The 12,557-nt window shown below is 60.1% G+C and overlaps 1 protein-coding gene across 1 annotated transcript; it reads left to right on the top strand.

The window, feature by feature from the left end:
* Positions 1–1,614: 1,614 nt before the first annotated feature.
* Positions 1,615–12,212, top strand: LOC311199939 (serine incorporator 2-like). Its single transcript, XM_084274090.1, has 10 exons — positions 1,615–1,705; positions 7,956–8,117; positions 9,000–9,187; positions 9,299–9,378; positions 9,533–9,670; positions 9,780–9,949; positions 10,054–10,144; positions 10,270–10,405; positions 10,733–10,945; positions 11,449–12,212. Exons 1-10 carry the CDS (start codon positions 1,667–1,669, stop codon positions 11,585–11,587), a joined length of 1,356 nt encoding a protein of 451 aa, XP_084130216.1. The 5' UTR covers positions 1,615–1,666; the 3' UTR covers positions 11,588–12,212.
* Positions 12,213–12,557: the final 345 nt, after the last annotated feature.

Here is a 12,557-nt window from a genome sequence, read left to right as displayed (position 1 = left end):
CTGGAAGGCATCTCTGCAGAGAAGGGCTGAGGGTGGACACCAGGTTGACCATGAGGCAGCAACGTGTCCTTGCTGCAAAGACCATGAATGGTGCCCTGGGCTGCATCAGGCTAAGTATTGCCATCCAAGAGAGGGAGAGATCCTGCTGCTCTGCTCAGAGCTGGTGAGGCCTCGTCTGGAGTGCTGGGTCCAGCGCTGGGCTCCCCAGTACCAGAGACACAAGGACATAGTGGAGAGAGTCCAGTGAAGGTTCACAAAGGTGATGGAGGGACTGGAACATCTCACGTGTTGCAGGGCTGAGGGACCTGGGACTGTCCAGCATGGAGAAGGCTCAGGAGGATCTTGTGAGTGACTGTAAAGACCTGCAACGAGGGTTCAAAGAGATGCTTTCCAGTGGTGCCCAGTGACATCACCAATGGCTGTGGGCACGCTGAAACACAGGGAGGTGCCTCTGAACACGGGGAATCACCTTGACTGCCAAGTTGTGGAGTCTCCATCCTTGGAGATGTTCAAATGTTGCCTGGACTTGGTCCTGGGCAACTGTCCCCAGGTGGCTCTGCCTGAGCAGAGGGTTGGACCAGATGATCTCCAGAGGACCCTACTGTGATTCTGTGACTCTGAACTGGTAGGTTTGCTGGAGCTGGGAGTGTGCTGGAGCTCGTGGTGTGCTGGAGCTGGGAGTGTGCTGGAGCTCGTGGTGTGCTGGAGCTGGGAGTGTGCTGGAGCTCGTGGTGTGCTGGAGCTGGGAGTGTGCTGGAGCTGGGAGTGTGCTGGAGCTCGTGGTGTGCTGGAGCTTGTGGTGTGCTGGAGCTCGTGGTGTGCTGGAGCTGGGAGTGTGCTGGAGCTCGTGGTGTGCTGGAGCTCGTGGTGTGCTGGAGCTCGTGGTGTGCTGGAGCTGGGAGTGTGCTGGAGCCAGTGGTGTGCTGGAGCTCGTGGTGTGCTGGAGCTCGTGGTGTGCTGGAGCTCGTGGTGTGCTGGAGCTCGTGGTGTGCTGGAGCTCGTGGTGTGCTGCAGCCAGTGCATGTCCTGGACCTGGTACCTGTGGTGAAGCTGGTGCCTTGTAGGACCTGATGCCCAGGAGTGCCCCAGCTCTTCCTGGGCCCTGAAGGCAGCCGCTGAGCCCCTGTGTCCCCACAGCAGCTCTCGGCGAGGCCACATCTGGCTGCACAAGCAGCGTTTCAGCCAAGAGAAGTCACAGGGCTGCTCTGAACCCCCCTGGAGCGGAGCGCTGGTGACACCAGCCCCGCAGCATCGCCAGCTGCTCTGGGGACCCACAGCCCTGGGACCTTTCCAAGGGGACCCAGCGAACACCCCAAAACACCCCTCGGGATCCCGAGCTGCCTTCAGATGAGCCAACCCCTTCCCGGGGGCGGCTCTGAAAGCCCCGGCAGCGGGGCCTGGCCGTTTCCCCCGGCCCCAAGGACACCCCAGAGCCCCGCTCCGGGCCGGGCTCACGCTGCCCGTGGGGTCCCTCGGCGGCACACGGCGGGGCGGGGCCCGGGGCGGTGAGGGGCTCTCGCTGCGGCCCGGCCCGAGCTCGCCCGGCGCTGCTTCCCCCGCCCCGCAGCCGCAGGGGCCGCCCCAGGGGAGGTGCGGCCGGCCCGGGCGGAGCCAGCGCGGCGGCGGCGGGGAGCGGGAAGGCGGCGGCGGCGGCCGGGGCAGCGCCATGGGGGCCTGTCTCGGTGTCTGCTCCCTGCTCAGCTGCGTGAGTGTCCCCCCCGCCCCCCCGGCCTCGGCACCGGGACGGGCGCGGGAGGGAAGAGGGACGGGAGCTGGCGGGGACCGGGAGGGGAGACGGGGGGACCGGAGCGGGGCGGCGCCGGCTCCGAGTGCCGCAGCGGCGGGCGCGGCCCGGGGGGGGGCGCGGGGTGTCTGCTGCTGGGATCCGGAGGAGGGTCCAGGAGAGACCCGGGGAGGGCTGGGGGCACCCCGGGCATGTCCCCCGGTGCACCCGAGGGGGGGAGCAGGGCAGAGCCGGGCCTGCCGCAGCGCGGGGGGGCGGAGGAGACACGGGGTGTTGCAGGGGATGCACCGCTCTGTGCCTGGGGGGTGCGGGGGCATCCCGGGGCGGTGGGGGCATCCCGGGGGCATCCCGAGAGCTCCCCGCAGGCAGCTGTGGGGGTCCTGAGGCCCTGGTTGGGGGGGAACGTGGAGGCTGAGGGTGTCAGGGGTGGTGCACCCCAGTGCACTTGGGGGTGTGGGGAGCCAGAGGGGTGATGCCCTGCTACTCCTGTGGCAGCGGGGTGCCCCAGGCCCCTGCCCTGAGACACTGTGGGGTCCGCTCCTGCCGCGCCCACGCGATGCTGAGGTGCCAGGGCCCTGCCTGGGTTCTCACTGCTGAGCCCCAAATCGGGGGCTGGAGGGGTGGAGTGAGACAAGGAGCCGGGACCGTAGGTGGAGGTCTGTGAGTGGGAGAGCCCTGTGTGGGGTGCCAGGGCTCAGGGGGTGTGATTCAGGGTGCCGTGCCCGGTGACACAGGCTGTGCCTGTCACGGTGCCGTGCCCGGTGACACAGGCTGTGCCTGTCACGGTGCCGTGCCCGGTGACGCAGGGTGTGCCGGTCACGGTGCCGTGCCCGGTGACGCAGGGTGTGCCGGTCACGGTGCTGTGCCCGGTGACGCAGGGTGTGCCGGTCAGGGTGCCGTGCCCGGTGACACAGGCTGTGCCGGTCACGGTGCCGTGCCCGGTGACACAGGCTGTGCCTGTCACGGTGCCGTGCCCGGTGACACAGGGTGTGCCTGTCACGGTGCCGTGCCCGGTGACACAGGGTGTGCCTGTCACGGTGCCGTGCCCGGTGACACAGGGTGTGCCGGTCACGCTGCCGTGCCCGGTGACACAGGCTGTGCCGATCAGGGTGCCGTGCCCGGTGACACAGGCTGTGCCGGTCACGGTGCCGAGCCCGGTGACACAGGCTGTGCCGGTCACGGTGCCGTGCCCGGTGACACAGGGTGCGTCCAGCCGGGCGCTGGTTCCTGGCGCTGCCTCACCTGCGGGCTCAGGGCCCAGGCAGGGCTGTGAAACCAACCCGGCAGCCGCTGGCCTGGGAACGGGGCCGGTTTCACCTCCTGACCTCAGGAGAGGTGGAGGTTTCACAAACAGGAGAGTTTGCAACGCAGGACGGGATGGAGAGCGGTCTGCAGGGCGTGTCGGTATCACACCTCCCATACCGTTCCTGGTGCACCCATTCTGGTATCAGGAAAGCCCAGAGTTAATTCTGACCAGGGCTGGCAACTTTCTGGCCAAATTCTGGATTTTTTCCCCCAAAACCCCCTATTCTGGCAGCAGCGTTGCTGTATAGGCTGAATTCTCCTGTCCCTTCTAGCAGAGCAGGTTGATAAAGGGGTGGTTTGGCTCAGTTCTAAGTTTACAAACCACAGCGCAGGCAAGAAAGAAGCCCAACCCAAACCCAACCCAAACCCAACCCAAACCCAACCCAAACCCAACCCAAACTTCCTCTAAGTATGTATATTTTATTTTCATTTTTAACCAGAAAGCCTGAACTAATTAACTTCTTCTGATCAGCCTGTGTCATTTGAGTCAAAGCAGCATCACATGGCCAAGCCCCCTCCTCAGCACTGTCCCATTGAAACCCTACAAGCTGTTCCCAACTGAAGCTGCCCCACACAAGGCAAATTTCCCTTTCCCTGACTCCAGCAATTGGCCAGGCTCTGCCCACCGCTGCTGTGAGCTGCCTTCCTGGGGACAGGGCTGGGGTTGCCAGCAGAAGCCTGTCCAAGCCCAAGCAAACCCTTGGGGCTTGGCATGCTCTGAGCTCCTCATGGGGACTGTCACACTCCTGCTGATGAGAAGCCACCAGCCAGCCGTGAGAGCCACCCACGCCTGTGCTTGTCCAGGGGGGTTGGTACTGATGATCCTGCTGGGCAGGAGATAAAAGACCAGTTTTGTTTGGCTTGGTCTCTGTATCTCTGGGTGTTCTAAGGCAAGGGCAGCTTGCAGATGTGGTGTTGGGTTGGTGGGGCTAAACTCCTGCAGTTGGGCTGGTGGTTTTGGGGTGCTGCTGGGGTGGTGCCGTTGTGGGGGTTGTAGTTTGACTGCTGTTCATGCTGTTGCATTTCCCTGTGTTAGACTGGGTGGGCAGAGCTTCTCCAGGCTTTCCCAAGTCTCCGTGCAGGGGAGACACAGCAGCCCTTGCCTGTGAGCTGGGTTTCATGAGGAAGTGGGCAGTGCAACTGGAGTGATGAATCTTTCACCTGCAGCAGCTGAAAACCGATGCTTCTCCACCACCCTCATGCTGCAGCCACTTCCCTTGGATGGCTTTTCCCATGCTGCTCTTTGGCTGTGGGCCATGGTCATACTCAGGGGTGCCTCTGCAGCTCTTGGAGAGGAGGTGTGTCAGAGCGTGGCCAGTGCTGCCTTAACCTAGGGGGGTTTTCCTTGCTCTTAACCCACTTGCTTTCTGGAGAAAAACCATCCCCAAGAGGGACATCAGGAGCTGTGAAAAAAGGGCTCCAGGCAGGTCTGTGGGGTGAGGCTGTTGTGCCCTGTTACCTCAGGCTGTTGCAAGAGCCTCTAAGACCTGAGATAGAGCCACAGAGCTTGGCCACCTAAGGACTGTCCTTGAAAATAAACCCCTGGCAGGCTCCAGGGATACTGTGGGCTCCCAAACTGTACAAACTACCTCATCCACCTCCACCTTTCCCAGAGGGTCAACTGGGAGGCTGGGAGGTTGCACAGGGAGTGTTTCCTTCAGCCCAGCCCTGCATACAGCCCATCCTCCTCCTCCAAAGAAAACCAGGATCCCCAAGACTGTGCCTCCTGCAGTTCTTCCATGATGCTTGAGCCTGAGCCTGAACCCACAAATCCAGCAACCTCCTGAACAACAACAAACCTCACGAATTTCCACCCCAGCTTCAGTGATCTGGGGATTGGTGCTTTTTAGTTCAGCTGGGGTGGGAAGGAGAGGAGCTGGAGGCATTGATGTGCTTAATGTTGAGGGTGTGCTAAGGCCCTTTGCTAGCTGAGGCCAAATAATGCAGGAATTCTGCAGAAAAAAGGGGTTTTTATTGCTGTTACCTGGGTTTTTTTTAATTTGGAGGGGAAATAGGGGGTCATTGGTGCATGTGAAACACATTCCTGTGCAGGTGGTGCATTTAATGAGCCCAAAAGGAAGCAATCTCTAATTGAAGGCCAGTTTTCCATGCTTTCCAGTTGCAAACATGAAGTGGTATCCCTTGGGCAGGTCCTGGAGAGGTGGGATGAGGGTCCCTGTGGGATGTGGAAGCTCCTCTCGCCTACCCTGGCTCCCGTGGGCACCCTCTGCTCAGCTCAGCCTCTGGTCCGTGGGGCTGGCAGGTGGGTAAAGAGGAATAAATCAGAAAGGAGGGGATTTTTCTCAAAGAAATAATCGGTTTTATGTTTCAAAAAGAAATTAAAAGCCACCTCTAGTGATTTGGGGGCATCAAAGTGATGGCTCAGGAGCATCCATGGGCAGCCCTGGTGAGGGAGCTGGGGGTTTGATGCACCACAGCTGGTTTTCACACTAATTTTAGCAATGAGAAATGTGTATTTCAGGCTGCCCAGAGAGGGGGTGGGTGCCCCATCCCTGGGGGTGTTCAAGGCCAAGTTGAATGGGACCCTGGGCAAACCTTGTGTAGCTCCAGGCCAGGAGGTTGGTGTCCCTGCCTGTGGCAGGGGGTTGGAGCTCTGTGATCTTTGGGGTCCCTCCCAACCCAGACCAGTGTGTGATTCCATTTGAGTCAATAACAAGTGATATTTAATTAATATTGATTGCTGGGGCATAATTAGGAAGCACACATAATAAACACACATCCCTTAATAGTGGGAGAGAACTGGGTGCTTCTCCCTGCAAGTACATCTGGCTGGCTGGTGTGTCTGAAGTGTGGGAGAGGAAGAGCTGTTCAAAGGGAAGAAGTGAAGCATGGAAAGCAAAATAAATCAATGGAGTTAGCTTGCAAGTAGAGGGAAAGCAGTTTGCTGAGGACCAGAGACAGCCAGACAGACAGACAGAGACTCTGATTCAGGAGTTAAAACACCCAGTGCTGTGAGTTTGAAAACCAGTGGATTTGGGAAGGTATTTGAGCTAGAGGAAAGTACTTGGAAAGTGAAGTGGTAGGATCTGAAATAACTCCAAATATTTCATTCCTGTTGGTCTCTGGGCAATCCCTGCAGCTGGAATCTCACCAGCACCTGCCTGGGCATTTCTCCTTGCTCCCTGGACCAGCTCATGGGACAGGGAGGCTGTGGGCTTGTGCTGGCTTGTGTGAGGCATTCAAGGAAAGGAAAGAGCCTGAAATGTCCCTATTTTAGGTGAATAAACAGACCTTTGGTGTGTTTTGCTGTTGCATTGCTTGGGCTGTCTGTCCCAACACCCCCACTGTTCCCACTCCCAGCATGGGCAGTTGGGGATTTAGTTTTAATTCAGTTTTTGGGTCCTTTGAGGCTGCATTCAGCACTTTGCCCCAGATGTTCCTTTCAGCAAGGGTCAGTGCTGGCTCCTGGCTCAGCAGCTGGGAGGACACTGCTGCCCACTTTGGCTTCATGTGAAATGTCTGGTTTGCTTCCCTGACCAACCTCAGTAATTCCTGACAGTGCAGCAACTTCAGTGCAAACCTGAGAGAATCAGAGAATCAGAGAATCCCAGCCTGGTCTGGGTTGGGAGGGACCCCAAGGGTCACAGAGCTCCAACCCCCTGCCACAGGCAGGGACACCAACCTCCAGGCCTGGAGCTACACAAGGTTGCCCAGGGCCCCAGCCAACCTGGCCTTGAACACCCCCAGGGATGGGGCACCCACCCCCTCTCTGGGCAGCCTGTTCCAGCTCCTCACCACTCTCTCTGGAAAAAAACTTCCCCCTAATATCCCATCTAACCCTTCCCTCCTTCAGCTTCACTCCATCCCCCTTGTCCTGCCAGTCTCTGCCCTTTAACAAGCTGATTCCCCTCCTGTTCCTCTGCTCCCTTCAGGGACTGGAAGGCTGCAATGAGGTCCCCCCACAGCCTTCTCTTCTCCAGGCTGACCCAGCCCAGCTCCCTCAGCCTCTCTCCATAGGGGAGCTGCCCCAGCCCCCTGATCATCTCCGTGGCTCCTCTGACCCCTCTCCACCAGTCCCACATCTTTCTTGTCCTGGGGCCCCAGCTCTGGCCACAGGACTCCAGCTGGGGCCTCAGGAGGGCAGAGCAGAGAGGGACAATCCCCTCCCTGTCCCTGCTGCCACCCCTCTGCTGATGGAGCCCAGGATCCCATCGCCCTTCCCAGCTGCCAGAGCCACTGCTGCTCTTGGGAAGTTTCTCCCCCACCAGAACCCCCAGGTCCTTCTCAGCAGGGCTACTCTCCAGGAGCTCCTCTCCCAGTCTGTATCTGTGTCTGTGATTCCTCCAGCCCAAGTGCAGCACCTGACCCTTGGCAGTGTTGAACCTCATCAGGTTCACCCACCTTTCCAGCCTGTCAGGATCCCTCTGGATGGCTCCTTTCCTTCTGGGGTGTCGACCACACCACTCAGCCTGGTGTCATCCCCAAACTTGCTGAGGGTGCACTCAGTTCCATCATCCAGCTCACTGATAATGCTATAAAGTCCTGTTCTTATTGTTCTATCTATTTTTCTGCTCTTCCAGTAAACTCTCCTTATCCCAACCCACGAGGTCTTAGTTTCTTGGGGTTTCCTCTCCCTCCCTTTCCCCCTTCCCTCCCTTAAAGAACAGGCAGCTGTGCGGTGCCTGGCTCTTAGCTGGGAGCACACAAGAAGATGAGGGTGTCTCCAGGACTCTTGGTGCCACTTTCTGAGCCAGGTGGTTGTTGAGGTGAACCCCTTCCTGTGGCTCTTTGGGGTTTCAGCAACTTACTGAGGGGATTTGGGGCCATTTCCATGAGGTCCCGTGGGGTTGTGACGCTGGCTGGTGCAGTGTGGATTCCTGGGTTGACCTGGGAATGTTTTGGGGTCGGTTTCAAGCCCTCTGACACAGGGATGCTCCTGTTGCAGGTGTCCTGTCTCTGTGGCTCTGCACCATGCCTGCTCTGTGGCTGCTGCCCCTCGGCCAAGAACTCCACCGTCTCCCGCCTCCTCTTCACCTTCTTCCTCTTCCTCGGCACTCTCGTCTCCAGCATCATGATAATCCCTGGCGTGGAGAAGGAGCTGCACAAGGTAGGGAACTCTCAGAGGGCACTGGGCTTGGCTGCAGTGTGGAAGAGATGTAGTTTGTGGTGGGTACGTGGGGCTGAACCAGAAGGTGAGGGGTTTTGGGGCACAATGTTGCTTCTGTTCCTCTTTTTCCCAGCATCTCACCAGGAGAGGATGTTACTAACCCTGGTTTTCCACAGAGGGGAAATGGCAGTGGGGTAATTTCATGCATTATCTAGTCCTCCCAGATGTCTCCCAGGAAAGTTTCCTGCGTCCCATTTTGGGTGGTTCAGCTCCCAAGTGACTCACAGGCACAGGGGGATGAGGGCTGCTGGCTGAGCGAGGGCAAAGGCTGAGTCAGGGCTTTTAGAGGATTACTGACCTCATCAGTGTCTATAAATAGGTAAAGGGTGAGAGTCAGGAGGCCGAAACCTGGCTCTGCTCAGGGATGGGCAGTGGTGGGACAAGGGGCAGCGGGTGTGAGCTGGAGCAGAGGAAGTTCCATGGGAATGAAAGGAGGAGCTTTTCTCCTGTGAGGGTGCTGGAGCCCTGGGACAGGCTGCCCAGAGAGGTTGTGGAGTCTCCTCTGGAGACATTCAAACCCCACCTGGATGTGTTCCTGTGTGATTTAGCCTGGGTGACCCTGCTCTGGCAGGGGGTGGGACTGGAGGAGCTTTTGAGGTCCCTTCCAACCCCTGACATGCCCTGAGTCTGTGTCATTCTGTGAAATAGTGGTTTCATCCCAGCTTTCTGCTGCAGGGTGGCTGTAGCTGTGTCATCCCACCACAGTCCCCAAACAGCCCAGCCGGGTAGCGCTGCAGCAGCCTGGCCCATCTTTAGTGGCCCCAGGGCTTGTGGTGGGTGCGGGATGCCAGGGTGACGCTCACCCTCCCGTTGCCACTGCAGCTCCCCGGCTTCTGTGAAGGCAGCGGGTCGGTCCTGGGGGTCCAGACCCACGTGGACTGCAGCAGCTTCCTGGGCCACAAAGCCGTGTACCGCGTGGGCTTCGCCATGGCCGCCTTCTTCTTCCTCTTGGCGGCGATGATGGGCGGTGTGCGCAGCAGCAGGGACCCGCGAGCCGCCCTGCAGAACGGGTGAGCGCTCGTCCCTGGCAGGGCACACTGCTGTGGGGACACACACCACCCCCCCTCCCCTAACCCACTGCCCTCCCACTTGCTGACCGTGCCTCCTCTCTCCTCCCGCAGCTTCTGGTTCTTCAAGTTCCTGGTGCTGGTGGGCATCACAGTGGGGGCCTTCTACATCCCCGACGGCACCTTCACCTCAGGTGAGGAGCTGTCCCCGCCGTCCTTGGCATCTCTGGCTTAGCCCCCAGCACAGGATGACCCGATGGTGGCTGGAGATGCCACCTCCTGCTGCCCCGTGCCCCTGCCACATTCCCATTTTCCCTGCTCCTAACTGCTTTGTCTCTTCTCCTCAAGTCTGGTTTTACTTCGGTGTGGTCGGCTCCTTCCTCTTCATCCTCATCCAGCTCATCCTCCTTATCGACTTCGCCCACTCCTGGAGCCAGCTGTGGCTGCGCAAGGCTGAGCAGAGCAACGCCAAGGGCTGGTATGCAGGTCAGTCTGACTGGCACCACAGAAGGTTTTGGGATGAGGAACCTCATCCTGGGCTGGTGGGGACTCAGGGCTCAGCTCCAGCCTCTTTCCTTTTTGCTTCCTCCCCCAGCCCTTTGCATCATCACCTTCACCTTCTATGCCACCTCCATTGCGGCCATAGTGCTGCTCTACGTGTCCTACACCAAGCCTGAGGGCTGCACGGAGGGCAAAGTCCTCATCAGCATCAACCTCATCCTCTGCCTCAGCATCTCTGTCGTGTCCATCCTGCCGAAGATCCAGGTGAGGGGGTGGCAGGCACCCAGGAGGTGGCCAGTGGCCGTGTCACCAGGGGGTCACCCAGTGGGTACGGGGCCATCCCTGAGCACCCACTGCTGTGTTTGCAGGCTGCTCAGCCGCACTCGGGGCTGCTGCAGGCCTCCATCATCACCCTCTACACCATCTACATCACCTGGTCTGCCCTGGCTAATGTACCAGGTAAGCAGGATGCGGCCTCAGGTTTGGAAGGGGGGGTGCGTGGCTCAGGACCACGTGCTGGGCTGGGTGCTTTGCCCCCCCCAGGTCTCTGGGGGCTGAACCCCTTCTCTGTGTGTGTGTCCCAGTCCAGAGTTGTAACCCCACACTGCTGGTGAGGAACAGCACCGGCTCAGCAATGGCCACCCAGCCGCTGACAACCTGGTGGGATGCTCCAAGCATCGTGGGGCTGATAATCTTCATCCTCTGCACCTTCTTCATCAGGTGAGGACTTGGCTTGTGTCCCTGGGGACTGCCTCATCCCTCTGTCTGCCTGGAGCAGAGGCGTCGGGTGGCTTTTGGGGCAAGGCAGTGCTGGAGGGGAGCTCACAGCTTGGCCCAGGCTTTTTGCCATGAAGTTCCTCCTGCAAAGCCGTCCAGATCCCTGGGTTCCCAGGCAGGATGCCTGTGTGCTCCTCGCTCCATACACAAGCTGCATCCCCCCAAATACCCTGCCCGTGACAGTCCCACGGAGCATCCCAAGGCGGGTGGGCACAGAGGGCTGAGCTGGGGCTGGGGGCAGCCCTGAGCCCACCACCCCTCTGCCCGCAGCGTCCGCTCCTCGGACCACCCACAGGTCAACAAGCTGATGCTGAGGGAGGAGAGCGGGGCCGGGCCGGGCGGGGAAGCTGCAGCCGTGGAGAGGGGGCTGCGCCGTGCCTGGGACAACGAGCAGGACGGTGTGTCCTACAACTACACCTTCTTCCACCTCTGCCTCCTCCTCGCTGCCCTCTACATCATGATGACCCTCACCAACTGGTACAGGTGGGCAGAGCTCCTGTGGGGACCGGGGGGCTGTCCCCCTTCATGTCCCCTTCTCCTGGGACACAGCTGTTGGCTGCGATGCATCTGGGTGTGAGCCCACCTAAGGCACGCTCTAATTAGCCTTAATTACTTTCAGGAAGCACAGGGTGCCTGTGGCACTCGTGCCTGGGCTCACCAGGTCCCTACTGCAGCATCCTCAGCAGCAGCCTGAGATACCCTGGGATGGGGCACCCAGACCCTTGGGGTGCTGTAGGCTGTAGGGTGGGGTTGTGTCCCCTGGGGGGTGCTGCATGGGTGGGGGGGGGAGGGCTGTGGGTGCTGCCTGGCTGCAGGGCTCCTCTGCTCTCTCCTCCACGCTCCCTGCATGGCACCAGTGGCTTGGTGCTCACAGCCTCCATCCCCCTGACCCTCAGCTGCTGCCCACCATGCTGAGGACGTGCAGGGAGGTGCCGCCCTGCCAGTGCAGCACAGTGATGGGTGCTGCTGCTTGTTCACTGTTTCAGGCCAGATGAGAGGCTGCAGGTGCTGACAAGCCCTTGGACAGCCGTGTGGGTGAAGATCAGCTCCAGCTGGGCCGGGCTCCTGCTCTACCTCTGGACGTTGGTGGCTCCACTGGTGCTGCCGGACCGGGACTTCAGCTGAGGTGGCCCTGGGCATCCCACTGCTGGCTTGGACCCACCACAGCCGTGGCCCTCGAGGCTGGGGGATGCCCCAACTCCACCTCAGCCCCGGGTGGAGCAGCTCTGCTGGGCTGTGCCTTCTTGCAGCTCTTGGGTTTTAATCTGAAAGGGCTGAAGTGCCAAGCAGGGGAAACCAGCAGGGGCTGAGAAGGACCTGAGGGTGCCTCCAAAGCTCTCAGCATCTCCATGTCTGTCTAGTGCCTCCCTATGCTCTTCTAGTGCAGACCACTGCCTTGCCTTGGGAGAGTGTGGTTTTCACCAGCTGTTTCTTGCTTGGTGCCCTGGGACTGTGGTGCCTTTTTTGGGGGGCTCTGGGGATCAGCTGTGTACCAGGATCCAGCTGGTGTTGCCTCCCCAAACAGCCTGGAGGGAAAGGAATCTTGGGGATCTGTGGCTGGAGGCAGAGGTTCCACCACATCCCCCCAGCCTCTGCGGTGGCCCCAGCTCCCTGAGGGCTCTGCTGCCCAGCTGTCCCCACAGGAGGACAGGTCTCTGGTCCTCGCTGGAGCACAGGTTGGGTTTCTCTCAGGCTCTGCTGGCCTGGCCCCAGTGCCTTTCTTCGTTAATAAAGTCTCATTTGGAATAAACCTGGCAGCTTTGTCCTTCTGGGCTCTTCCCTGCTGTGTCCTGGGTGTGGGGGAGGTGGAGGGAGGGGGGATAGAACACAGACCTAACCAGGGTGAGGGCACAGCTTGTCCCACTGGTGTAGGCAGGGGTGGCATCACTTTGGGGCACAGTGCCCTGGAGCCCTGAACTCTAGTGCCAGCCTGTGGCACCCCAAGAACTCCTTCTGGGGCTGCGTGTGCCCTGCAGTGGGATGCACCACGGGTGGGGGGGGTGCACGTGGGGTGCCCACGTAGAGGGGTGCCCACTGTGCCCAAGAGCGCACAGGGAGGGGGAGAACATCCTGGTGGGGTGCAGCCTTTGGGGGG

This window comes from Gallinula chloropus (genome assembly GCF_964237585.1).
Source record: "Gallinula chloropus genome assembly, chromosome: 22".
NCBI classification, from domain to species: Eukaryota; Metazoa; Chordata; class Aves; order Gruiformes; family Rallidae; genus Gallinula; species Gallinula chloropus.
This window is presented reverse-complemented; position numbering and strand designations above follow the sequence as displayed.